Source organism: Lipotes vexillifer, unplaced genomic scaffold, assembly GCF_000442215.2.
Source record: "Lipotes vexillifer unplaced genomic scaffold, Lipotes_vexillifer_v1.1 scaffold639, whole genome shotgun sequence".
NCBI classification, from domain to species: domain Eukaryota; kingdom Metazoa; phylum Chordata; class Mammalia; order Artiodactyla; family Lipotidae; genus Lipotes; species Lipotes vexillifer.
In genome coordinates, this window is record NW_006786377.1 from 1,558,601 (window position 1) to 1,585,317 (window position 26,717).

At 39.4% G+C, this 26,717-nt stretch overlaps 1 protein-coding gene across 1 annotated transcript in view; it reads left to right on the forward strand.

Moving 5' to 3' along the window:
- The window catches only part of SYNE1 (spectrin repeat containing nuclear envelope protein 1), a 385,453-nt gene that overhangs the window by 231,373 nt on the left and 127,363 nt on the right, over positions 1-26,717 (forward strand). Inside the window, exons 93-101 of the mRNA XM_007458743.1 lie at positions 2,204-2,398; positions 4,340-4,513; positions 7,127-7,318; positions 15,714-15,842; positions 16,795-16,904; positions 22,121-22,277; positions 25,153-25,284; positions 25,485-25,640; positions 26,221-26,430. Of these exons, the coding sequence (XP_007458805.1) occupies positions 2,204-2,398; positions 4,340-4,513; positions 7,127-7,318; positions 15,714-15,842; positions 16,795-16,904; positions 22,121-22,277; positions 25,153-25,284; positions 25,485-25,640; positions 26,221-26,430 (1,455 nt within the window). The remainder of the gene's footprint in view (positions 1-2,203; positions 2,399-4,339; positions 4,514-7,126; positions 7,319-15,713; positions 15,843-16,794; positions 16,905-22,120; positions 22,278-25,152; positions 25,285-25,484; positions 25,641-26,220; positions 26,431-26,717) is intronic.

The window sequence follows — 26,717 nt, forward strand, 5'->3', positions numbered from 1 at the left end:
GGGAAAGAAGAGCGTTTTTCTTGTTTTGTTTTTTATATCTATTAAGAGCCCACTCTGAGGAGGCACTGGGCTTACAGCGAAGCCTACAGTCCTATGGAATAGGTGGGAATTATGCAAGTAGGGGTACATTGGAAATATTGGCAACTATAAAAGCAATGATTCTTTACTTGGAGTCATGATTGCGCCTCCTGTAGGGGTAGGGCCTGTTTTTCTAGCATGTCATTCAAATCCCAAAAAAGAATTCCTCCTGTCAAGATTCCAGCTAAAGAGCAAATCATAAAATACAAAAAATGAGAAATACCAACAGTGTATAATTGGGATAGCTGTTAAGCAGGAAATGGGGTGCTGTTTAAAGAGAGCAATATAGATTTCTTTTTAGAGTCAGTGGTGAGGGAAGGCCTCTCTGAAGATGTGACAGTTAATCTAAGGCTCCAAGGAGAGAGGAAGAAGAGCATTCCAGAGCCTGAGGGAACACCATGTGCAAAGGCCCTGAGGCAGAAAGTGCTGAGGGTCCTGGAGTAACTGAAGGCTGGAATGTAGTCAGCCAGAAGGGAGTGTGGTACAAGGGGCAGGCGGGGGTGAGACCGCACGAGTACAGTAAGGAGTTTGGATTTTATTTTACAGGCAAGAAACCACTAAGTATTTTAAAGCAGGGACTGAGAGGATCTGATTTACCTCTTTAAAAGGTCACTCTAATTACTCTGTGAAGAGAGGTTTGGAGAGACAAGAATGTAGACCATGAGAGCAATTCAGGTAAGGAGTTTGCGTGACTTAGGTGGGAGCAGAGGAGACATACAAGATACGTTTTGGAGGTGCAAGCAGTCGGATTTGATGCTGGATATGGTGACAGAAGGTGTGAATGACTCCTAGGTCTCAAGCTTAAGCAATGAGAAGGGTGTTACCTTTTACTGAGATGGGGACAACAGAGGAAGAAGCAGGCTTTTACATGATAAGATGGAGACACCCGTGAAATGTGTAAGTTGAATACACAAGCCTGAAACTTAGGACAGATATCTGGGTTAGAGATATACCTTTATAAGTGTCAGGGAGGCAGAAATTTTCCTCTACTCTTCTAGGTTCTTCTGGCTGGTCTAAGAATTCAATTGACATGAGACAGATTAATCAGAGAAAATCAAATAAAAGTTTAATAACATGTATACATGGGAGAGACCCAGGAAAACTGAGTAACTTGCCAAAATGGTTGAAACTCTCGCCTTAAATACTATCTTCAGCTAAAGACACAGGAGGATATTGGGGGTAGTGGTTTGAGACTTAAAAGAGGAGAAAGGTAACTCACATAAAGATGGAAAAGCAAATGTTTGGTAAACAAATATTAATTGGGCCATTCAGAGACAGTGGGACACAGAGTGTACTCTGATCTCTTAAGGAGTTTCCCTCACCACACCCAGCCCTATTCTTTGCAGATATCTTGATGATAGCTCTATTCCTGTAATAGGTCCCCTTTCTAGATTCTTTAGGTATTTAGAGGGAAGGTCAGAGTTTTTTCTTGAGTCTTTTGGACCTTGATTGTTTTCAGCTCAAAATAATCTGCATGCCAGAGACATTTTGGGGTGGCGAGTTTTATTCTCCTACTAAGTGTTCCCCATTAGGAAGGGTTTAAAGCCTTGGCAATGGACATCGCCTGGGAGAGCTTGTGAAGAGAGAAAAGGGGCCTGGAAATTAGCCCTGAGAAACTTCAAATTTTAGAGTTGGGGAGAGGAGAAAAATAAGGAGAGGGTAACAGCACAGAAACAGGTGACACATTTTTACTGTCTTGTATGATGTGAGTTTGTGGTTAAAACGCAGTGCTGTTTCAGACTCAGGGAAGTTTAGAGTGGGAAGAATGATGTTGAGGAAAAAAGTGATGAATTTTATTTTCAACATAGAATTGTAGACTCAAACATAATTGAGCATACCCCCGTCGGATTACAGATGTGCCTGTTGAAAACCAGAAAGATTAATTAACTAGTTCAAATTCATTTAAGCTACCAATACAAATGGTCTTAAAATCAGAAATTTCCTGACATTCAGTCTGGTACTGTCATTTAGAAACTTAAGTTAGTAGGTCCCCTGTTTGTTGGTTAAACGACTTCCAAGTGAAGTGTCTTCACTAATATCAAACCACCTGGGACTCAGCTAGTGCCACGATTCCTCAGTGCGAAAAAATACATACACGAGTATGATTCCGCAGTCTTCCCCGCAGGCACTGATGGATGAGATTCTCATGCTTCAAGAGGAAATCAGTGAGCTGCAGTCAGCCCTCGCGGAGGAGCTGGTGTCTGACCCCCCAGAGTCCGACCCTTCGGAGCAGCTGCCCTTGCAGTCCACGCTCGCTGTCTTAGCGGAGCGAATGTCCACCATCAAAATGAAGGCATCAGGGAAACGACAGCTTTTGGAGGTAACAAGCCATTCTGAAGGTGCCCCTCAGGTCCAGATTAACTCTTAGGGTTATGCTGACAAGTATGTTGGGCTACTTACGTGATCGACATGTTTATTGTTTCCCACTCAGCAGAAGCTGGTATTGTGTGTCCAGGAGGGCCTCGTGAATAGAGCCCTGAGTCAGTGTGCAGCCATGAATGTGTCTTTTCACCCCTTTCTGAGTCATTTCAAGCATGCAAAACTGAGACTGTGGAAAACTGATACTTGGTAGACATGAGTCTTGTGAGGAATAATTATAGAAGGTTTGCATGATAGTGTGCTATGTTTAAATAAGAGCATTTTTATGAATAGTATTACCAATACTGTGAAGAATAAATCCTTAGTAACTGTTAGCCAATTCAAGCACATTAATTCATGAAAATATTCTTGCAGTTCTGGTTCTCATGTTACTTTAATATTATTAAATAGAGAGATGAATTTTAGTCACGGTAGCAGATGTGTTAAAAATAAGTTATTTTCCTTTTTTGTTGTTGTTTTTCTCTTATCATTCCTGGCCCTAAACGTATACGATGTTCATATTGTTGATCCTATAATTTAAAGTGTCTGTGTCCTTGTATCTCTAGAGTCTAGCAGCTTCTCTGGCAAATAATCATTTATTATATACACTTATTTTATTTAGCTGCTGATTTTACCATAATTCAATTAACCGTCCCCCATTGTTGGGCATGTAGGCTGTTTCTAGTTTTACCTGTTATAAAATTAGTCAGACTAGGTATTCATATATTTTCTGGTTTTGGAGAAATTTTAAATCAACGTGTCTGCTCTATTTAATCTTTTAAACAATTTAATAAAAATTTTAATTAAAAACATAATAATAGATTACTAATAAAATAATTTTTAAAGTAAAGTACTTAGAGTATCTTAAGGGTTAACTTCTTGATTCATTAATACTGTCCCCAGTCACTCTATGACTGGAATTCAGTCATGGAATTCTGAAATAAAGTAATTGGCCTGGATTTTTTTTAAAATATGAATTATTTGCCATCATTAAAACATCCTCAGAGATCTAACCAAAATTTTTGAATTTTTGCCTTTGCTCAAGAAACTAATAACCCTGGACCACCCTTTCCTGTAGGGGATCAGTTACCTGAAACTGCATGGTGCTGCCCTTTTAGGTGGACCAGATATGTTCTTCAGTTTTCCATAGACCCCACTGCTCTCTACAGTTTCCCAGACATTGAAGCCAAGTTGCCTACTGTCTTATGCCATTGCTTTGTTCTAATCCTTGACCAGTTTCTATCATTCATATTACCTGCCTCGTCCTGTAGATGTATTATTTAAGAACGTTTAACTCTAGGCACACGTTAGAATCATTGTAGGAGTTTTTAGGGACTTCCCTGGTGGCGCAGTGGTTAAGAATCCACCTGCCAATGCAGGGGACGCGGGTTCGAGCCCTGGTCTGGGAAGATCCCCCATGCTGCGGAGCAACTAAGCCTGTGTGCCACAACTACTGAGCCCGCGAACCACAACTACTGAGCCTGCGTGCTACAGCTACTGAAGCCTGCATGCCTAGAGCCCGTGCTCCACAACAAGGAGAAGCCACTGCAATGAGAAGCCCATGAGCCACAATGAAGAGTAGCCCCCGCTCGCTGTAACTAGAGAAAGCCCAGGCGCAGCAACGCGGACCCAGTGCAGCCAAAAATATAAATTAATTAATTAATTTTTTAAAAAAAGAATCATTGTAGGAGTTTTTATAAAATACTAATCTTGAGGCTCACCTTCCCAAATTCTCATTTACTAGTCTGTGATGTGGCCTAAACATGGGTTGTTTCATTTTTTTTTTTAAGTTTCACAGGTGATTCTGATGTGCACTCAGACCTGAGAACCGTTGTTGTACTGTGTTGAATCCTAATGATTTTACCTTAGAGTGATTTCGGTTCCATTCTGCTTAATTCATTAGGAGAAGTTAAATGATCAGCTGGAGGAACAGAGACAGGAGCAGGCCCTGCAGAGGTATCGCTGTGAAGCCGATGAGCTGGACCATTGGCTCTTGAGCACTAAGGCCACTCTGGACATTGCACTGGGGTCACCCAAGGAGCCCATGGACATGGAGGCCCAGCTGGTGGACTGCCAGGTACAAAAATGTTCTTGAAGGAATATGCCAACATCACAAGGCACATTTTTTAACTACAGAAAACATAATGGTAACAGAGCTTGGTATGGTTGTATGATTTTTCACAACCCGTATACTTTATATATTTAGAGAGTAGAAAAACAATACCTTATAAAAGCTTAAATGAAATCCAGGCTTGGACTTAATCTTTTGAAAAATTTTACCAAGAGTATCTACTCTTTAGAACATTTTCAGCTTCCTGAAGGACCATTCTTAAAGACTAGAGATGCCAAAACACTTATGGTATCTATTTTGGTGGCTAACGAGGAATGTAAGTACCCAACGAGAAGAATTAATATCAGTGAATCGGACTGTGGATAAACACAACAGGAGCTGTCTCTAGGTGGCCTGTTGCAATTTTGGTTCTAATTCAGAAATATTATGTGGAAAACTTGGCAAAATTGTCAGTTATAGGCAGACAGATTGAACACGGGAAGGTTGTCTTCTGGAGGAGAGAATTTCCTTCCTCGATGTGAGGTCTCTAGAAATTAAGGTAAGGGGTAACGGCATCAAGGTTTTTATTGTAAGATTATTTTCTTGCCTCTTTATTATGGAAACTTTCAAGCACACATATAAGCATAGAGAATAGATGATAAACTCCCGTGTACCAATCATAGAATTCCAAAGATTATCAGCATAGTAGACTTTACACATGGGTGACGTACGTTTTAAAAGTGCTTTCATTTAACTAACTAGCGAGTCTCTAGAAAACCCGGCCTAATCTGCAAGGTTAAATATCCGTATGCACAACTCCATATTTCTCCCATGTGGAATCGGAGGAAATATGCACAAGCCATTAATTATGAATGCCACTTCTTTTCTTAATACTTCATATGTCATTCTGGTCATCCCTTTTATGATTTGAGATTTTTTTGTCATATTATTATAATTCGGGTTTTTAAATTCTTTGGACAACTTATTTATGTGTATTCAAAGCATCTCTGCCTTGATGGTGGAGAGTAGAGAGCCATGTGCAAGTGTTTTCTATTCTTTCTATCATTTTTTTCCTGAAGTTCCTTTTCTGAAGAGACATGTATTTTTAGCATTCCCTTCTAGCACTCGAAATTACCCAGGCACTAGCATTTCAAAATTATGTTTCGTCATTACTCCCATCTCTCCCTTTTGGATGTCTCTATTTTTATAGTTATGCATGAAGTCCATGGTTGAGATAATATATTTCAGGACTTTTCCAAAGTATTGAAATGGTATTTTTTAAAACTCAAAGCATGTGGAATCACACAGGTACACAACAGTTCCTCAGTCAATTGATTCAAGCCTTTAAGCCAGTTGTATAATTATAAGTGTGGCTATCACATGGAATTAGGGCCCCATTATGAGTCTTGGGGCCCTAGGTACTTTGCTTCCATGGGCCTCTTCCTCTGTAAAAATACTAAAAATTATATTTGATTTTACAATTGCTTTGGTACAGAGACTAATATAACCTGGGGTGGTATCATTATATATTAATTGTTATTATCTTCATTTTTTTCTTCTGATTTTAAAAGAACCTAAAATTAAGACATTTTCTTGTGTCCCCAGAAGTGTTATGGGCTCTCGGCACTGTGTCAGCTGTGCCTAATGGGAAAGACAGTCCTGCACAGAATGATATTAGCTCCACAAACATAATCCTCAGGAAATCGTCCTTTAAACCCCACTTCATGAAATAGTTCACTTTCCCACTTAGTTCTAGGTTTTAGGATCATACCTTCAGTCCTAGAAGTTGATGGTAGTAATTCTGATTTTATGCAGGGAAATAAAATATCTTTTCTTATTAATGTATAATTGAGGATAAATTAGAAAGTGCATTTCAAAGAGTTCAGAGTTAAGGAATATAAAAACAGAACAGTTTTTGTAGAAAATAATGTGGTTATTTGTTTTGCTTGATTATTTTAGTTATTTTTCTTTTTCGGTTTTTGTTTTAAATCGTACTTTGGAAGAGGGGAGACTATTTTTGCTTCTCTTCTGGATTTAGCCTCCATTTTAGAAGGAAACCTTGCAGCACAAGAGAGTTGCCACAGAAAGTGAAGTAAAATTCTTAGGAAAACTTTCAGAAATGTGAGGTTAAAAATATGTTATACAAAAGACAAAAATAATAAAAATCAAGTAAAAAAAGCATCAATCTGGGAAAAAAGTCAACCCAAAGAAAAATGTTTTGAAAGAGAGAGTCCTTTTTAAATTGACACAAAAAGGGCTCATCATGTGATGTCTTTACTATTATGAGTCACAAACTTAACAGTCTAACACTAAAATAGTAAAATAATCATAATAATGGGATACCACTAAGGAATGGTCTTTTCTACTTATCTGTCGGCTATATAAAATGTGCTTTCCATATGTTTTTCATTATATAATATCTAATCTTAAATAAGAGAAAAATTAGGAAGCTCAAAGAAGTTTTAGAATCTACGTACTGTTCTTGAAGGTTGTAAGAAAACTAGGTTAAAAAAACCAAACAAGCCTGGAGGCATGATCTTTTGGTGAAAGACTAGTAAAGTGTTGGGATTCGCTGTGAGACACGGTCTTTGCAGAGACTGGCAGGGTTTGTGAATTTCAGCCTTATTTCTGTTGTTCCAGAACATGCTGGTGGAAATAGAACAGAAGGTGGTGGCCTTATCGGAGCTCTCAGTCCACAATGAAAACCTGCTGCTGGAGGGCAAGGCTCACACAAAGGACGAGGCGGAGCAGCTGTCGGTGAAGCTGAGAACCCTCAAGGGGAGCCTCCTGGAGCTGCAGAGAGCGCTGCAGGACAAGCAGCTGCACATCCAGGTGAGGCTGCAGCCATGGACGCTGCATCTCTGCACGTGGCTGGTCTGGCCTCTGAGCACGCGACACATAAAGGGGACAGCTGGGGAATGATACGTACTTATGTACTGTGCTTTGCACAGTCTGGCATAGGTTTTCAAACAGGTTTTGTAAGAACTATTTGAATGCAGACACCTGAAAACTGCAGCATAGGAAAAGAAAAGAAAATGAAAATAATTACCAAAATCTATCAAGTTCATCATTTTAAAAAATATTTAAAACATAGGTCATGGATGAAGATATCCTATGACACTCTTATATTTCTCCTTTATTTCTCCTATATTCTACTTCTCAGATAGACTCTTTCATTTAGCGCCCACAACTTCAGACTTGTCGTATATTCCAGGTGAATTGAGCCTTTTTACTATCGTGTAATGACCTTAACGTTCCCTAATAGTGATTTTTGTTTTAGTTGACTAGAGCTATTTTTGGGTAATATTTGTCTCATATGTCTTTTAATTTTCCTTTGATTTCACCCTTTCTGGGTCCTTATATTTTAAATTTGTTTCTTATGAAGAACATTTAGCTATATTTTGTTGGTTTTAAACATATGTAGTCAGAAAACCTCTGACTTTTGAAGGGCAGGTTTAGTCCATTTAAATGTATTGTGATTATTGATATGTTTGAACTTTTATTCTTTTTTTTTGTTTTCTGTTTTTGTCCTGTTCTTTCTATTCTTCTTTCTCCTGTTCAACCTTTGTTTATAAGTGGTTGAATGCTTTTCTTTGTTTTTTTCCTCCACTTTTTAATCATGCATACCTAATAAATTCTAAGTTAATATCTTAATCTGCTTCCAGCTCTGTACAAGAAACTTAGAACACATTCACTCAGATTTCTTCCCACGCACCTTGCATACTGTTATTGTCTAATATTTTGATTTTGTTCTTTTTTAATCTATACAAATTAGAATTATTATTATCTTACACAAAAATTAAGCAACTGTGTGGGTATTCTCTGGTGGTCCAGTAGTTAGGACTCCGTGCTTTCATTGCTGAGTGCCTGGGTTCAACCCCTGGTCAGGAAACTAAGATCTCATGAGCCGTGCAGTCCAGCCAAAATAAAAAATTTTTGTTTTAAATTAAGCAAAAGTTTATTGAGAAACTACTATGTGCCAGCCACTATTCTATGTGATAGAGTGAAAGAGCATGGGCAACATCTATCTGTATCTGTATATCTATATATTCCATCTTCAAGGGATTATGTTTGGGAGAGACAGATAGTAATATAAAATTAAGGTGCATTATTATTTGCTAAGTTAGATGATAAGAGCTATAGGTGAAATACCCATAAGGCAGGTAGATAAAGGCAAGGCTGGGCGGATTTGCAATTCTAAACAGGGTGGCCAAGGAAGCCTTCCTCAGGTTACATTTGAAGGAGTGAGCCATGTGGACATGGAAGGATAGAGTTCCAGTCTCAGGGGGAGGCAAGGGCAAAGGCTCCCAGGTGGGCTCCTACCTGGTCTGTTCAGTAAGCCCAATGGCTGGAGTGGAGTGAGCAAGACGAGAGTGGTCAGACAGGTAACAGAGGCCCAGGGTGCAGAGGACCTTGGAGGCATCGTATGGCCTTTGGCTTTTTATGCTGGGGGAATTGAGAAGCCATTGGAGTGCTGGTGGACAAAAGAGTGACAAGATCAAATTATAACTGCTGTAGGGGACCAGGGTGGAAGCTGAGAGACCAGTTCGGAGGTTAGAAGTGATGAGGACTTATTAGATTGTGGATAATTGGGAAAGTGAAAACTCTGAGGAACAGAACTGGGGGAAGGAGGGCTAGTTAGGTCAATGGTTTCCTTAGGGATAGGTTAGGTTTGAGATGCGTACTCAACGTTAAGCAGTGGTTGGAATTCAAGAGACAGACCTAGACCAAATCATCAGCCTCTAGATGGTCCTCAAAGGCTTGAGACTCCATGAGTTCACCAAGGGTGTGAGGAGAGATAAAGAGCACCAAGTGCTGGGATGCTCCAGTGTGAAAAGTTTGGAAAATGAAGAGGAGCCCACCAAAAAGAGTAAAAAGGAAACACCAGTGAGGTGGGAAGAAAAGTGAGATTTGGGTTCCTGGGAGACACTTGAGGGTAAGTGAGTTAAAATGAGGACTGAGAACTGACCACTGGATGTAGCAACGTGCAGGTCTTCTGTGACCCCAACCACAGCTTTTCAGTGAAATAGTGGAGGCAAAAAACCCTCTGAAATGAAAGTGAGAATGGAGAAGGGAGTTGGAGAGGAAGGGTGCAGGAAACTCAGGAGTTTCACTATAAAGAGGAACAGAGGAATGGAATAAACTATAAGAAGTAAGTTAGGAGAAATTTGTTCCATTTTAATATCAAAGAATAATGACATGTTTACAGGGAGATGGAAACAACTCAGTAGAGGAAAAATGGATGAGAAAGAAGTGAGATTGCCACAACAGTCCTCTTGTTAGAAGGGAGAAGATGGGATCAAAGGGGAGGGAGTGGTCTTGGAACCAGTATCAGGAGGGAGGGAAACATCTGTATTTGAGTACAGTTGCTGGCAGGGGATATGGCACAAATATAGTGGGAGCTTAATGAACATTCACTGCGATTGCTTCTGCTTTCTCAGTGTCATAAATTTTTTTGGACTAAACTACGTATTTTCAGTTCTTTGCTAATCATATGATTATATGATCTGGAACATCAAGCCTAGTCAACAGAAAACTATTAGAAGCAATGGAAGAATTTAGTAAGAAGACTGGCTTATTAAAAAGATGAAATAGGGAATCCATAACTTTCCTGTATAAATAAAAAGTTAGTGAAATAATATACAATAATTTTCCATCTATAACATGAACAAAATATAAAGTATTTGAAATCTCGACATTTTAAAACCCGAGTGATACCAAAAAAACCTGAAAAAATAGAGAGAAACTTTATTTTTAGATAGGAATACAGTATCTTAAAGATGTCAAATTTTCCTCTACTAAAACATAAATTTAAGTTATTCACAACTAAAATACTAACTGTATATATTTGAAATGTGACAAAATGATACCAGGTTTACCTGGAATAAAATAAACCTGAAAAAAACTGTAAAATTCTGACAGTAAAGAGTTATGAGGGGTTAAATATTCTTATATATTAAAATACAACATTACAATAATTAGTATTGGCACAATAAATGGATGAACAAAAAATTAGAATAAATATTCCCAAAAGAGATCCCAGTATACAAGGGCATTAGATAAATGTTTAAGGTGGCATTTCAAGTCACTGTTTAAAATACGATTCACTGTGTAAATAATAATAAAGTAATAGGGGACTTCCCTGGTGGTGCAGTGTTTAAGAAACCACCTGCCAATGCAGGGGACACGGGTTCAAGCCCTGGCCTGGGAAGATCCCACATGTCGCAGAGCAATTAAGCCCGTGCGCTGCAACTAATGAAGCCCGTGTACCTAGAGCCCGTGCTGCGCAACAAGAGAAGCCACTGCAATGAGAAGCCTGCACACCGCAACGAAGAGTAGCCCCTGCTCGCCACAACTAGAGAAAGCCCGCATGCAGCAACGAAGACCCAACACAGCCAAAAATAAATAAATAAGTTAATTAAATTAAAATGAATAAAGTAATAGGCAAACCACTTGAAATATGATAAACTAGATTCCCTATCCCACTCTTTACAGAAAAAAGTGCATCACAGGTGGATCAAAGATTTAATGTAAAAACTAAATCTAAAACGTTCTGGATGTATGGGTATTTAAAAAAAAAAATCTTGGGCTCGGAAGGACCTTTGCCAGTGTTCCCCAAACCCAGAATTTTAGTTTCTTTAAAATTACTACATAGAAGTGAGAAAGTTCTGTATGACCAAGAAAATATTAACCAAATTAAATGACATGGACAAATACGGAAGAAACTATGCAATTCACATGACCAGGAATTAATTCCCTTAATTTCCAGAAATCTTATTGTAAATCAATAAAAAAATAAGAAAAGGTCACCTAATAGAAATACAGACAAAAAATACGAAGAGGTGATTCAAAGGAAAAAAAATACAAATAGCCAATGAACATATGAAAAAATACTTGAACTCACTATTAGATAAATAAATGCCAATAAAGACAAAATGCAACTTTTCACGTTAAATTCACATACTTTAAAATGCACACAAAGTCTGACTTTATGAATTAAAGCAAAAAGTAAAATGTTATAAGTATTAAAGTTGAACAAAACTAGAAGGATTTTTCTAACTGGGTGAGTATACCACAGTTCACTTAGTTTTATAAAAGATATTGTCAATCTAACCCGTAATGCTTCTTTTTTCCCCTCATTTCCCCCCCATTGTTGGTGTGTGAATGAACTTTAAGAAACCAAAACAAAGGGAAGGACTTCAAGGTTTCATGTCTGGTATAGTTATCATTTTTCAGTCTCCAGTTGTGTCCTATGCCTAGAGGCAGGTAGGAAGGGAAGGGCCAGCCTAATACACAGGCACATCTAGAGGTTAAAGAGGGGAAGGGTGCTGGCACAGTTGCAAGCCCTCAGGGCCTGGGAAGGGAATATAAATGAGTGAAGCTGACCCAGTCAGGACCTCGGCAAGCTGGTCACCTGTCAAAGAAGCAGTTATTACTCAGCTCCAGAATTTACAGGCAGCATTGCTAGATCTTCCAGAGAAAGCATATTTATATCTAAAATTTTCCAGTTTTAAAACGTTGGCATTTTATTCTAAAATTTTAAAGTAATTTGTGTGCCAAACAAAGCATTTCTAGAAACCAGGCTTGGTTCTCGAGCCATCACTTTAGAACTGCTGCTCTGAAACCTCCCCAGCCTGGCGCCACCAGTTTCTGAGTAGGTGACTCTGGGGCAAGATGCTTGAACTTCCCAAAATTTGTCTCACTGATGTTTTCTGATCTGTAAAACAGGGATCATAGTAGTGTTTAACTTTTCAAAAAAATCCTGAGGATTTTCATGCAAGTAGGGCTTACAGGAAGTGCTCCAGTCTCAGTATAATAATAACAGCAACTGTTTGCAGACCGCATTCTTTGGGAGGAAAAACTCCTGACATGCTCCAAGGCCTGGTCTGAGACTGGTAGGGCTGGTGCCCACACCCAGCAGATCCTGGCCGCAGGGATTCTTCACATTGACTAAAGTTCTGACTCTGCTGCAACTGTAAGCTTCCCTGGGGATGCTGCTGTGTGAAGTGTAAATACAGAAAAATGTGGCAGTGTTTGCACTGAAATTGGTCGTTGTTTATTTTAAAGTATCTATAAATACCATCATCTTTTCGTCTCATGAATTCCCAGGATATAAAATATTGATTTTCTAAATACAATCAGAGCTGTTCAGGAGATTATTTTTCCAACTGCAGGAATAAAGAGTCCTGTTTACATTATTATTGCCAGGAAAAGGATTATTTACCTCGGTGTAAAGAATTCGGAGTTGATCTAAAATTAACTAACGTTAACTGGGGGAAAAAAAAACTTCCATTGAGTGTGGACATCAGTGAAGTTGGGTTTGCATAATTCAGGAGAGCTGGAATACCTTCCTAAATCATGTGTGACCATACGCACATAATTCCTCAGTGCTAGTTATCTGTAAAATGGTCATACGTCTTATGGCCATTCTTTTTAACTAATTGGACCTCTAGGCATATCAGTGAATAATCCAGTTAGTTCTCCCCACCCCACCCCAAAATAGTTTCCTTCTTTATATGACACAGGCATATAATAACATCTCTCGAGTTACATGATGTCTTTCTTTGTAATAAGTTTAAATCATTTTCACACATTATCATTCATCTAAGGAACAGAGTTCACCCTATATAAATAGTGAAATGCTTTATAAACAAGTGTTTTATTTAATGTTAAGCATTCTCCAATCCTCGCTAACGTTCCAAGGAATGTTCCTGGCAAAAATGGTTACTCTTCTAGTATTTCCAAAATAAACAGCTCACACAGCCCCACCGAGGCGGGATCCCTCTGGGTCCCACCTGGGTGGGGCTATGTAATCCACCTTATTTCCTATTCCCTAGATAGGTCAGAAAACTGTTATCAGACCTCAGATACTGTAATTACCATTATTTTATTCCTTCTGTCAATGGCTTCGTATCCCAAGGGGAAAGGAAAAGAAATTTGAACCGATTCTTAATCATTTTTTGCTTCCTGTGGTCCAAGACCGATGTTTCAAAATGACGAAATCAGCCAGAGAAAAATTGGCTAACTGAAAAACCAAACCTGACCACAGAGAAAATGCATACTAGGCATCTGTTTTTGATGCTGCATAATTTCCTTTTTTCTAAAGCTGTGGATTCAATTAATCAAATATGAGTCCCCTTCTTAGATTTTGTCTTAGCATCTGAAATGTGTCTGTGCATGTAAAAGTGGTTAAGTTGTCCTTAAGACCTAAGATTTCAACTGCTATTTTTCCAAGTACAATTGGCATTTTCCCCCAGTGTGAGGAATTTGAAATCAGAGCTCTCAGTCAGACTATAGTTACCTGCAGAGAAGGGTGAGCTGGGGCCCTGAGGAGTTTCCACGGGAGTGTTCAGGCTGGGCTCTGAAAACAAACCTTTACCGAAGGGCAAGGCAGAGAGGAGGTGGCTGGAGCCCACAAAAGAGAGTTCGCAGGTCAGGGCCATGGCCACTGTTTTGTCACTGGGGCTTTGACTAGGGACAGCTTTCAACCTGTTACACTGACTTCTTTGGGGTCATTCTCTACAGGTCTGTTTTGACCTGCTGTTTCCTCCTTGCCTGGAAAAGCCAGGATCTCTCAGAGCTTATTCTGGGTAGATGGAGTGTTGTCAGATGGGGGAGACTGCTTTATGCAGAAATGTGTGGCCTCCAGTCCTGGAGGAATGCCGGACCACCCCAAACCTCCCACCTTCAGGAAGATCACTGCTTCTCTGGAAGAGGCACTCCTGGGAGGGTGGGGAACATACTGACCTGGGTGTCACTAGTCACCTGAAGGTCCTGCGAAATGCAAATAACATGTTTTAGGCCAGTGGCACGCCAGTTGTTCTACCTAAACCACCTTCTTTTACTGGGGAGCTGGATCATCTTAAAGGAAAGCAAGTACCTGTGAGCTAAGGTGGCTCAGAATCTGGAAAGGATGAAATATAAATAGTACCTATAGGTTTCACTGTTTCCTTCACTGCACTTCAAGCATGGATACAGTTATTACCAGGTTGACGATCTGGAACATTTTACAGTTTAATTATGAGATTCTGTTGGGTAAGACAGAGGGGAAACAGCCCCCATCTATTTCTCTGTAAGAGTTAGTGTACAATTCTGAAAATAAGAGGAAGAGAAGGGTCTTTGTGGGCAGTCAGGCGGGCTGAGCTGGGGTGACTGTACCCCATTCCGTGGTCAGAGTCGGCAGAGAAGAGCCAGAGGCCGGGGGAGCAGCATCTCCGCAGGACGACTCCTCTATGGAATCACCCTAAAGAATGTTCCCTTTCTTTGCGCCTGCCCCCGGCCCCTCCCCTTGCTCCAGCCATGCTTGCCCTGTCTCTGCTGTCTCTGAGATGCTGTTGCTTTCTCCTACGGCCTTTGCTCCAGTGGTTCCCTAGGCCTGGAGGCCCCTCCCCCAATCTTTGCCAGCACTCCACACACGTTGTCAGCTCTGAAGACGCCTTCCTGCCCAGCCTAAGAAACCCTTGCCCTTCACTTTCCATCCTGTTATCTAGTTTCACATTCTTTGTAGCTCTTATCACCATCCCAGTTTATCTTGTTTGTTTATTGTTTGTCTCCCCAGCAGGGCCCTTGTCTGGCTTCTGGGCTGAATACCACCCAATGCCCAAAACAGTGCCTGACATACAGTGGGTACTGATCCATATTTAGTAAATAAGTCATACCAAAATGGTGTAATTTGTCCTTTGACGTATAAATATATGGGAATAGAAAGGCACTCATTCAGAACTAGCTCCATTCTGATACACCGTATTTTAGGTCCTGTTAAATTCCGTCAGGACAGTCTAGCAGGAAGAATGAACTCCTGCCCGGGTAATAAGTAATTACATTGGCTTTCTCCTTTAGCCATACTTTGTCAAAGCCAGAGTGGCAACAGATGGCAGTGGAGTCCAGTCCTGGTGGTGACAGTAAAGGAAATAAGATCTAGAGTTATATTCTCATGGAAAAAATTCCAGAATAAAATGTGGTGAGCACATCAGTCAGCTAAAAATCCTAGCCTCTAAAGGACAGTTTTTCCCCCTCGGGTGTTTCTGAGTATAATCACCTTCCTCCTGCAAATGCCATAAATTGGGTGGGTTTTGTGTTACCATTTGTTTTTAATGTGGTCTCATGTCCAAATGGAGCCACTTTGGTATCATTATTCAGACCACGCTAAAAAGGAGCCGTCACTCTGTTTTGGTTAAGGTCTTCCAGTGGGTAGTATGACTCTTGATTTCTGCCTCGTTGAGAGCAGGGGACAGCCCAGGAGAAGGAGAGCGATGCTGACCTGGCTGCCACTCAGAGCCCCGGCGTTCAGGAATGGCTGGCTCAAGCTCGGACTGCGTGGACCCAACAGCGACAGAGCAGCCTCCAGCAACAAAAAGTAACGCACTTCCTGACCTTCTCGCCTGCAGATAGACCAGACGAACACCTTGAGAGAAATGTTTTAGAAGGACAAGTTCCTTCTGTACTAAAGATAGAATGCCCCTTTATCTTCTCTTTGGGCAGAAGCAGGACCTGGCTGTTTCCTTTCCATGTACTTACTTGTGACCACTGGAATGACTGGTCATTATAAAGTCAGTTCTCTAAGAAAAGCTTATGCTTAGTTTTAAAACAGTGTAACTCAATTATAATCTGCCCTCTATTTCTAGTCTTGCCTCTATTATAAATAATAAAAACCTCAGAAAGGCCTCTGAGAATTGGTAAATGTCTGAGTTACATGTTTTTAAAAGAAATGAAATTTGCTTTCAGCTCTCAAGTAGATACCATCACAAAATAGGATTGCAAGTTACTGCCAGGTGAAACAAACGAGCTTTGATGACTGGGAAGGATTGCTCATTGATATCTTAACTTTATGGAGAGGGCATTTTAAAATATTTTATCAAAGAGTAGAGACATTTACTATAAATAATGAAAAAGTAAAATTGAGTCCATTGATGATGCAATTTATCAAGTGAATGGGAAATTGAAAAGAGCTGTTGCTCTCAAGGATCTCTTTCAGTTAGAACAAGGCAGTATCGATTTTTGAAAAGTGAAAGTGCATTTTGTACCGCTTGGGGGCACCATTGTCCAGCAAAAGTTTCTTTTCTCATTGATTTTTTTTTTTTTTTTTCCCCAAGATTATTCAGAGATTATCTTTTATCAAAGCCAAAGAAAGCTACAGAAGACTTGGAGACATGTCTGAACAGTTACCTAAACCACACCTTTTGTGTAATGTGCAAACTTAAAAACTTACTACCAAAGTTCTCTGAGAATTTTCTAGACATAGAGCTGTGACTGTAGACAATAATCATAAAGTAACAAAGATGTTTTTATTTGTCCTTTTCCTTGAGCAGGAGTTGGAACAGGAATTAGCAGAGCAGAAGAGCCTCCTCCAGTCAGTAGCCAGTCTTGGAGAGGAAATTCTAACCCAACACTCAGCTGCAGAGACCTCTGGTGGTGTTGGGTAGGCTTCTTTCGTTCTTTTTTTTTTTAATTCACTAGTTTGTTTTATTTTTTTAGATTCCATGTTTAAGTGATATCATACAGTATTTGTCTTTCTCTGTCTGACTTATTTCACTAAGCATAATACCCTCCAAGTCTGTCCATGTTGTTGCAAGTAGAAAAATTTTCATTATTTTTTATGGCTGAGTAATATTCCATTGTATATATGTACCGCATCTTCTTTATCCATTCATCTGTTGATGGACACTTAGGTTGCTTCCATATCTTGGCTACTGTGAATAATGCTGCCATGAGCATTGGGGTGCATGTATCTTTTCAGATTAGAGTTTTTATTTTCTTCAAATATATACCCAGGAGTAGAATTGCTGGAACTTATGGCAGTTTTATTTTTAGTTTTTTGAGGAGCCTCCATACTGTTTTCCACAGTGACTGCACCAATTTACATTCCCACCAACAGTGTACAACAGCTCCCTTTTCTTCACATCCCTGCCAACATTTGTTATTTGTGGTCTTTTTGATGATAGCCATTCTGGCAGGTGTGAGGTGATACCTATTGTGGTTTTGATTTACATTTCTCTGATGACAGCTTACCATTCTCTTCTTGTCGCTGTTTTCCTAACATTTGAAGAAATGTAAACGTCTCACTCAAAATTTTATTTTGAACATCTGCAAAAATTTAAACATTTTGTTTTCACTTTATGATGTTACATTTACTTGCATTTTGAACATTTTGTTGTGCAGCATGAGTATTAGCTAGTAATTATAATGGCTAACTTGCTTGCCCTCTTTCCACTACGCTTAGCATTTCTGTCTATAGAAGATGCTAAGTTCATTTTTAAAATCAAATAAGAAATGCATTATAACATTAGATTCATGATGTTTCTAACTAAATAATTATATCTAACTGCAAAACATTTTCCCTACCAGAGCTAATCTTCCCCTAATATCATTCTGAAAAATAAATGTATGTGCCTTCTAAGTATCTTGAGTTTTCTTGATGATCTGTTTCTACAGTTTCTGTATATAAAGTCATTGAGCTTTGAGTCCTGGTTTGGAGTAGAGACTGAAAGTCTTTTACACAGGAAAGTAAAGTGTTGAAGAAAAATTAAGGAAAGTGGAGAATTTTCAGGTTGAAGATTCTGGTTTAAAAGGTAGGAAGGAAAATAAACTGAAGAAAAGTGGAAGTGTCCCTGTATTTTGAGGCAGGTCTGGGTTTTATTCCAGTTCTGTATTTGTCACCATGGAAAAGTAACGCAACTCTGAGACTTTGTTTGCTTATCAATAGAATTAGAGTAATAATTGACTACCATCATCACAGAAGGACTGTGCTGTGAACATTGTGAATGTCAACTGAAAGGATATATGGGAGAAGTATCTTTAAAATCTAAAACATTAAAAAAAAAAACTTTCAGCGAAACCTCTGTGTTCATGCAATGCTAACGGTTGAAATTTAGCAGCATCCTTTGACAACCATCATGTGTCAAAGAGCTTTAACTCCATGGCCTCCAATGTTTTCATTTCTGAACATTTGTTTGGAGGAAATACATTGTATAAAGATGACTTTTGAAATATTATTTATAATACCAAATAATTAAAAAGGCAGAAATGCCTATTAGTAAATAAAAAAAAAGGCCTAAGAAAAATTTTATGCCTATATAATCTTAACAAAAAATTATGTAACAATATCAGAAAATGTATATGTGGTCCTAAGTAAAACATGTGATATAAAATTGAATGTATAGTACATGTATGAGTAAGAGCCAGAGTAGATGTGGATGATCAAAAGTAACTTTGGCGAGGGTAGATTTGGAGAATTTTCTTTCCTTTTTTTTTTTTTTTTTTTAGGTTATTCAGTTTGACATAAAGTTGCTGACATATGACATGTGTGTTGACTATATATGTATATACATATAAGAAATAGGAAGATATTCAAGGAAAGAAAAACAAAACAAAAAGCAGTAAAAATATTGATACAACTAATAAATATCAATTTAAAAGAATAGGAATGGATACATACAATAGGAATGAATAACATCTACAGTCAGGAATTCCATTAAAATAACCCTAATACTGTACAAATTGTGTTAAAATATAATGGGGTTTTAAAAGTCTCTGTTGTCCTCAGGCTTAAAAATGCTGATAAGGCCATAAACATGTGTCTGTATAAATCTAAAACGAGGAACGCTGTTTCGACTCTGAGTAGAGACTTGCCTTCACTTTGCATTTTCTTTTCTGTTTCCGGTTCTTCTAAGATGTTTATTCATCCCTCATAGTTCTCTGAATATTTTTGCCAAACTCTGTTTTTACAAAGAACCCATCCACACATTGCCTCCTCATTGTACGTAGAGTCACGAAAAGCAGCGGTAGGAATATTCTGCAACTTTCTTGCCATGATTTTCTTTTCTTTCCTTGGCCTTTAGCTTTGGAAAGGAGCCAAATGAAAGACAAACAGCTATAAATTGCGTGTTCAAATATAAAAATATTTTAAAGAGAAATTTGCTGTGCAGTACTGGCTTTCTGTAGAACATTTACTCCAAATACTTATAGATTCTTTAATTTTTATACAAAATCTTTAGAAAAATCTCCTTTAAATCTAGTTGATGACAGAGCAGCCACGCCTTTCGGTAAATACACCAAACAAACAAACAACCATAAATTATACACTATCCAGAAGTCGAAAGAAAAATATACGTATATATTTTTAAAAGAACAGAATAACGTTGCTAGGGAAAAGCTTTATATATTCAGCCTTCAACATATTAGCTGATTTTCTAAGACTATCAAGTGTGAATTGGTTTATGTCAGAAAACCCCTGTGGGATGGGCCTGGTTTGCTTCACGGCTACAAATTTAATAAATAAAGAGTAAGTACTATGTGACGTACGGGAGAATTGATGGAGGAGTCCTTCCAAGATCACTAAGGAAACTCAACTGGAAATTAATTGATATAAATATCAAAGGAAAAGAAGGATATTTTCTATGGGAAACGAAAGGCTGTGTTCTTATTTAAGACTAATTTGCTGGTGGCATTATATATGTGTCAATGCTTAAACATAAGAATATATACATATTAAATATCCCCAGGAGTTTTTTTTTTTTTTTTTCCTTTTTTGTCCACACGGCTTGCGGGATCTTAGTTCCCTGACCAGGGATTGCACCCAAGCCCTTTGCACTGAAAGCGGAGTCCTAACCACTGGACCGCCAGGGAATTCCCAGATATCCCCAGGTTTTATACTAAATTGTTATGCAAATATAAATGAATTAAAAGTGATGCACTGCAGTCCACCACCCCAAGAAACAGCACAATAAAGAAATTTAATTTCAGGGCTTCCCTGGTGGCGCAGTGGTTAGGAGTCCGCCTGCCGATGCAGGGGACATGCGTTCGTGCCCCGGTCCGGGAAGATCCCACATGCTGCGGAGCGGCTGGGCCCGTGAGCCATGGCTGCTGAGCCTGTGCGTCCGGAGCCTGTGCTCCACAACGGGAGAGGCCACAACAGTGAGAGGCCCGCGTACCGGGAAAAAAAAAAAAAAAGAAATATAATTTCAGAAGAATTTTAAAACTTGTTTTTTTATTTAAAAAGCTTTTTAAAAAGCAGAAAAGTCCTTAGGGAATTCCTTGGCAGTCCAGTGGTTAGGACTCTGTACTCTCACCGCCGAGGGCCCAGGTTTGATCCCTGGTCAGGGAACTAAGATCCCACAAGCCGTGGGATGAGGCCAAAGGGGAAAAAAAAAAAAAAAAAAGGCAGAAAAATCCAGAGACTAATATAACAAACAAAATTAGAGGTATCAATTTTATTTTGATATTTTTTCACTCAGCATTACTTTTTTAGATCAATCCATGTTGATACATATAGATCTAGTTTTTTCATTTTAACTGCTTAATAGTATTTTAACTTGTAACAACAACAGCTTACCCATTTTCTTATTGATGGGCCTTTATATTGTGGCCATTTTTTTTGTTTTGTTTTTTTGCTATTACTAGCACTGTTGAACTTAACCTCTTACATGTCTTTAAGTGTGCAGGTGAGAAAGCTTCTCTTATATCCTAGAAATAGAAGTCCTGCATCATAGCCTTATAGCTAATTTTTTAAGGCTTACTTCAACAGACCTACCTAAAGAAACTATTGTGTTCAATACTTATTCTGAAAAGAATTGGCTTTGGGGTAGTATATAGTATTATTCTGCCAATGAACTGGTTATTTTTTTTTCTTCACTTGAGCAAAAGTTTCCATCAGAGTAATAGTAATGGCTATCTAGTATGGCTTTTGGCTGACATGGTTCTAGTTAGGACCTCAAAACCCCTGACAAACTAGGACCTATTGGAACTTGGGTCCCCCAGATTCTTATCATTGCCATTACCATTATCATTAGGCCCCATTGATTGAGTGGCTGTTTTTGACCAGATAGGGTCATAGGCATTATGCCTATCTTCCCTAAATTTAATTCTCATACTTCTGCAAGATAGGTACTGTCTTCATTTTAAAGATGAGAAGGTTGGACTCCCCTGGCGATCCAGTGGTTAAGACTCCGCGCTTCCAATGCAGGGAGCGGGGGTTCAGTCCCTGGTCGGTGAACTAAGATCCCACGTGCCGCACGGCACAGCCAAAAGGATAAAAAAAATTTTTAAATAAAGATGAGGAGATTGAGGCTCTGAGAAGTGAAGTGACTTACTCAAAGTCACAAATCTAACGTGCTGGAACAGGGAACCCAAGTCTGTCTCACCTCCAGAGCCACAGTCTCAGATGCTACCTTATGCCTCTCTTTAAGGATGACCCTTCCACATTCTGTACTCCTATTGCATGTCCTGAAACCTGTTCTGTAGTATTTTCCTTGGACTCAGGGTGAAAACTCTCAATAGACTAGGCAGCATTTTTAGGGCTTTTGAATTAGTTTGTGGGCTATTTGTCAAAGGATACAAGTCTTATCGTCTACTTTCTGGTTCTAAAAGTTACAATTATTTTTATCTTTAATGCTGAGCTATTTTCAGTGTATTTTTTAAATTATTGTGCTCATGGTTCAATCATATGAGTAAGAATATACTTGCTTTACTCTTAGTTTCTATTTTTCTATTTTAACTTATATTTTTAACGTATAAGCTAATGACTGAAATAATCTGGTTCCAATTTTAGAAGCCAGATCTAGTACACATAATAAATTACCTAGAACTTATTGCCTTTTTACACACATTGTAAACTTAGATTATTTATTCTTCTAATAGCGAAAAACCTGATGTGTTATCCCAGGAGTTGGGGGTGGAAGGGCAGAAGTCACCCGCTGAAGACCAGATGAGAATGAAATGGGAAAGCCTCCATCAAGAATTTAGCGCCAAGCAGAAACTGCTTCAGAATGTTCTGCAACACGAACAAGAGCAAGTGGTATCAAACATTTTGCGTTTACATATTAACTAATATAAAAGATGTACAGCTTATGCTATGGGAGTGAATATAACTGTGCAACAACCTATATTTCATTATCAATTCCAAAATAAGACATAAAAAAATTACTCATCCTGCACTCTTCTTAACAAGCCTGTTTCACATATCCTTTTATAATGATATATTTATATGTGGAAATTTTTTTGACTTCTAGATACTGTTTTCCTCAGAGAAGATTAATATCTGATGACTCATTAGCGTAAACCATTAAATTTCAAATGGGCCCCCCCCCTTTTTCCCACAACTTTGAAAATTAAGGATGCAAATTAAGGATATACACATCCAGGCCAAAAAAAAAAAAAAAAAAAGCTAGAAATTTGTCAGTAAGTTATCAAGTTATCTTATTTTCTTTTGCTACTTCCAGTATTTAATCATTTCAGAAGATCTTACTGGGTAACACACTGGGACCTCAGTGGAGCTAAAGGGAGGGGAATTCAGGGGTCAGTTGCAGTGGTCACTGGTCCATCTGTAGGCTGGTTCCCAAGATGGGTGGGTACTCGTGATGTTGGACTTGGTTCCAACAAGCAAGCCAAATCCAGTGGAATTAAATATAGCAACCGAAGGTTCCAGATAGATAATAGCTATGAGTTCACCCTAAGCAGAAGCCTGAGAACAACAGAGATAGAAGGATTCACCTCTTAAGAGCTAGTCAGGGAAGCCTGTGATGCTCACCACAGCTGTGGCCCAGCAGGATGCTGGAGACAGAAGCCTAGCCCAGGTCCTGGGTCAGCCCTGCTCTGGCCGTCTCACCACGGTGGTATCATCAGAGCAAGTTCTAAGACCTTCACTGTGGATCTGGGGAAGCTGCTGTTTTCACTGCTCTGCTCCGGACTAGCTTAGGAGCTGGGAGAGGCTGACCCCAGAAGAGAAAGGGTATCAATAATTACAGAGGAGGGAATGGCAGGAGCTGACAAAGCAGGCACTGTAGGGCAGGTACACCTTGCCAGGATCACCTGGAAGGGGGATGTCTAAAGGTGCCCCATCTGCTGAGAGCCGTGCGTAAGTCGTACAGAGCCATTCATCTCCGTCTCCGTTTACAGCCTCTTGTGGCATTCACACCTTCTCACTCCCTGGCTAGGGCCTTCTTTGCCTCTGTCCGCAGGACCGTCACCAGCTCCGGCCCTGGAGAATAGAAAGCCCTCGCTTTCCAGAGGCAGTTTTCTCGAAATCATACTCCACCCTGGCACACGGGGCCCTTATACCTTTTGCATATGGACCTCCTGCCTGTGTTTGAATGAATCGCTCTTCACAGCCCTGATCAAACATTCCTCAGGCTCATGGCTTGAGTTCTTGACCGCAGATGTAGATGTCCTGGACTTCAGAACAGCACTATTCATGTTATAGGATTTCCCCATTCCTTTGTCTGTAAGTGGTATTTACAGTCCTAAATGGTGGACTGCAGCCTTTTCTGACTCTCCTAGGTCAGATAAATCTGGGCTATTTCTAGTCACATTCCATGCTTAGTATTCTTCATTCGTGAAATGCCCGACCCCTGATTCTGACTCTTTGAGTCACCCATCCAGCATTGTTGACCTGGACGTCTCCGCCATACCTGCTCTCATCTGGGAGAGCTGCTTTTTCTCTCAGTGCCCTGTCAGCACTTTCTTCTCTTTGGTGTGAAGAGGTGAGAGAAAAGTACAGGAAGAAGTCGTCCGGCTATGAGTTTCCAAAAAGAAAGGGAATATGATCTGTTAGGAACATATTTTGTGTTGTAGGTGTTAACATAACAATGCTGTGGTGAGGTTGACATTACCTCTCTTTGGAGAGATTAGATACTTTATTTCTCAGGGTCTTGTGGCTAAGAAGAGGGCGAACAGGGATGGGGATGCAGGTCTGTTTAACTCCGAAGTCCCTCATTTTTCATGTTACCTTACTGACAATTTTGTACACTTGGATGATATACTTAACTAATCTCAAGTGTAAAAACAGGCACTTTTTTTTTTTTTTTTTTTTGCCTCAAGTTCATTAGGTCAAAAGGCATCAGTCTTTCAGAGCAATGTTTCTTTGTTCACTTCCACTGTATTTAGCATCTCTGCAGAACACCTGGCCTCAGGATGAGATATGGCTTCTGCTCCTAGGAACCTGTAACCCAACTAAGGAAATTTCTGAAAAATTAAGCAGCTGGGGAGGCTCCATTAGCAGGAATTAAAAAGGAAACAAAAGTAGAAGAAAAAAAAAAGTGGAAAGTGGCTAGAAGAGGTGTGGAATTTAAGGCAGTGGATTATAAAGAGATGCTGGGTGGTGAGCATCCAGCCACAGTGGGGAATGAGCCTGGCATGTTTAGAGGATAATGAGTTAATCGGCCTGAAAAGTAAGGACAAGATGAGGTGTTCTAAAAAATTACAGGACACTGAGTTTGATCAGAAACATCATTAAAACGTTTGAGTGCTAGGCCATATCATAGTCCTTACTGGGGAGACATTGTGTTTGCCTAAAAGAGTTTAGGGGGGAGGTAAAGGAATCATGAAAGCAAAGGGATCAGTCTAGTTCTGGTAATTCGGCTGAATCATTTCATCATGGGTTGTGCTAAAACCAAGATTAAGTTGAGAGGAAGGCTATGATAAGAATTCAGTCATTTTTTTCCCACTATTTTCTTTTCTCTCTTTCTTTTTTTCTCAGTCCATCAGGGAAACATTGCCATTGCTGAATCTGGTCATCATGTTTAGTGGACATGATGTGTTGTAAGGTGGTTTTTCTCCCGCAGAGGTTTCCATAAACACAGTTTTTCCAGCATCTGCTTCAGTGTCCATTTCTAAATGAGAACACCTGGATAGAGTACAGCTGGTCCTAAATAAGCTCTCCTGTCTACCTGCAGCTTTACAGCAGGCCAAATCGGCTCCTGTCTGGCATGCCACTGTACAAAGGGGACGGGCAGGCCCACGATAAATCCGCAGTGACATCTTTGCTGGATGGATTGAACCAGGCCTTCGAGGAGGTTTCAGCCCAGGTAGGGTGGTGCGCTTGGTCTTCCTGTGGATCTGGGATCCCAGGGGGTTGCTCCACCCCTGGGCATGAGCTGTTGAGACCCAGTGCTAGTGATTAGCCCAGAAAGGCAGAGCCACTGGACCCCAGCATCTCATCCTGGTATTTTTCTTTGATTCCTCAAAATACTGTAATTAATCCTTTGTTCCTTCCTTTTTTTCTCAGGGTGGAGGGACAAAGAGGCAGAACACTGACTTGGAACAGAAGTTATACCATGGGGTCTCGGCTACCTCTACCTGGCTGAATGATGTGGAGGAACGTTTATTTGCTGCCACAGCAGTTTTACCAGCAGAGGCGGAAACTTGCCTCTTTAACCAAGAGGTAAGTTTGGCAGCTCGTGTCTGTGAGTGTATGACATTACACAGCACTTGAAATGCTGACATTGGATAATTAATGTTACATATAAAGAAGGTCAAGCATAAAACAGTTCTAATAAGGGACAAATGAGGTGTATTTCCAAGCAGCATAATGCAGAAAAGAATTGCCTAAATATAAAAAGCTGTCAAAGATATTTATGTTTTGTATTTTTATTCTGTCTTGTGTATGTAGGAGGTGGAAAAAACTGAGAACTCCGTAGGAACCCTGTTGTATACTGCAAATCTTCCCCATATGAAACACAGACTAAAAATAATAATTATGAATTTCTAAATGGCACTTTAGAAAACTCATCTTTTCACCAAATATTATATGTTAATATTAGCAAATGATGTAAAGTTTCTGAGGAAAATAACAGTAACTTGCCTAATATTTACAGAAGTGTAGGAAGTGGTCCAACTTGCCTTAGATGTAATTATCACTGAGCAGTATGAGAGATATAGTGGACTTCCTATGAGGAAATGACTCGATTTGTATGTAAATTCATGGATCTAAACATTGAAATGCACTTTCTTATCAACCCCAGACTCTTGCCAAAGATATTAAGGAAATGTCTGAAGAAATGGATAAGAACAAGCACTTGTTTTCCCAAGCCTTTCCAGAGAATGGTGATAACCGAGATGTCATTGAAGACACTTTGGGTTGTCTTTTGGGCAGGTTATCTTTGCTAGACTCAGTAGTGAATCAACGATGTCATCAGATGAAGGAAAGGCTTCAGCAAATACTAAATTTCCAGGTAAGACATTATCAAGAGATGTTTCACCATCTTCCAGCTACCTTCAACGATAAACAGGATCTTATTGAGGTATGATATAGACCTACCTATATACTTATTGAGGTATATAGATATAGACCTACCTTTTATATAGATATAGACCTACCTTTTATATAGATATAGGCCTACCTTTTTTTTCAAAGGTACAAAGGGCAGGAACATTACAGAAAAACAAGGGGGTTGAACTCAAGGAATAGAAGTGGAAGGTTGAGAAAATTAGCCAACCAAACTTAGGGCTGAATAGAACT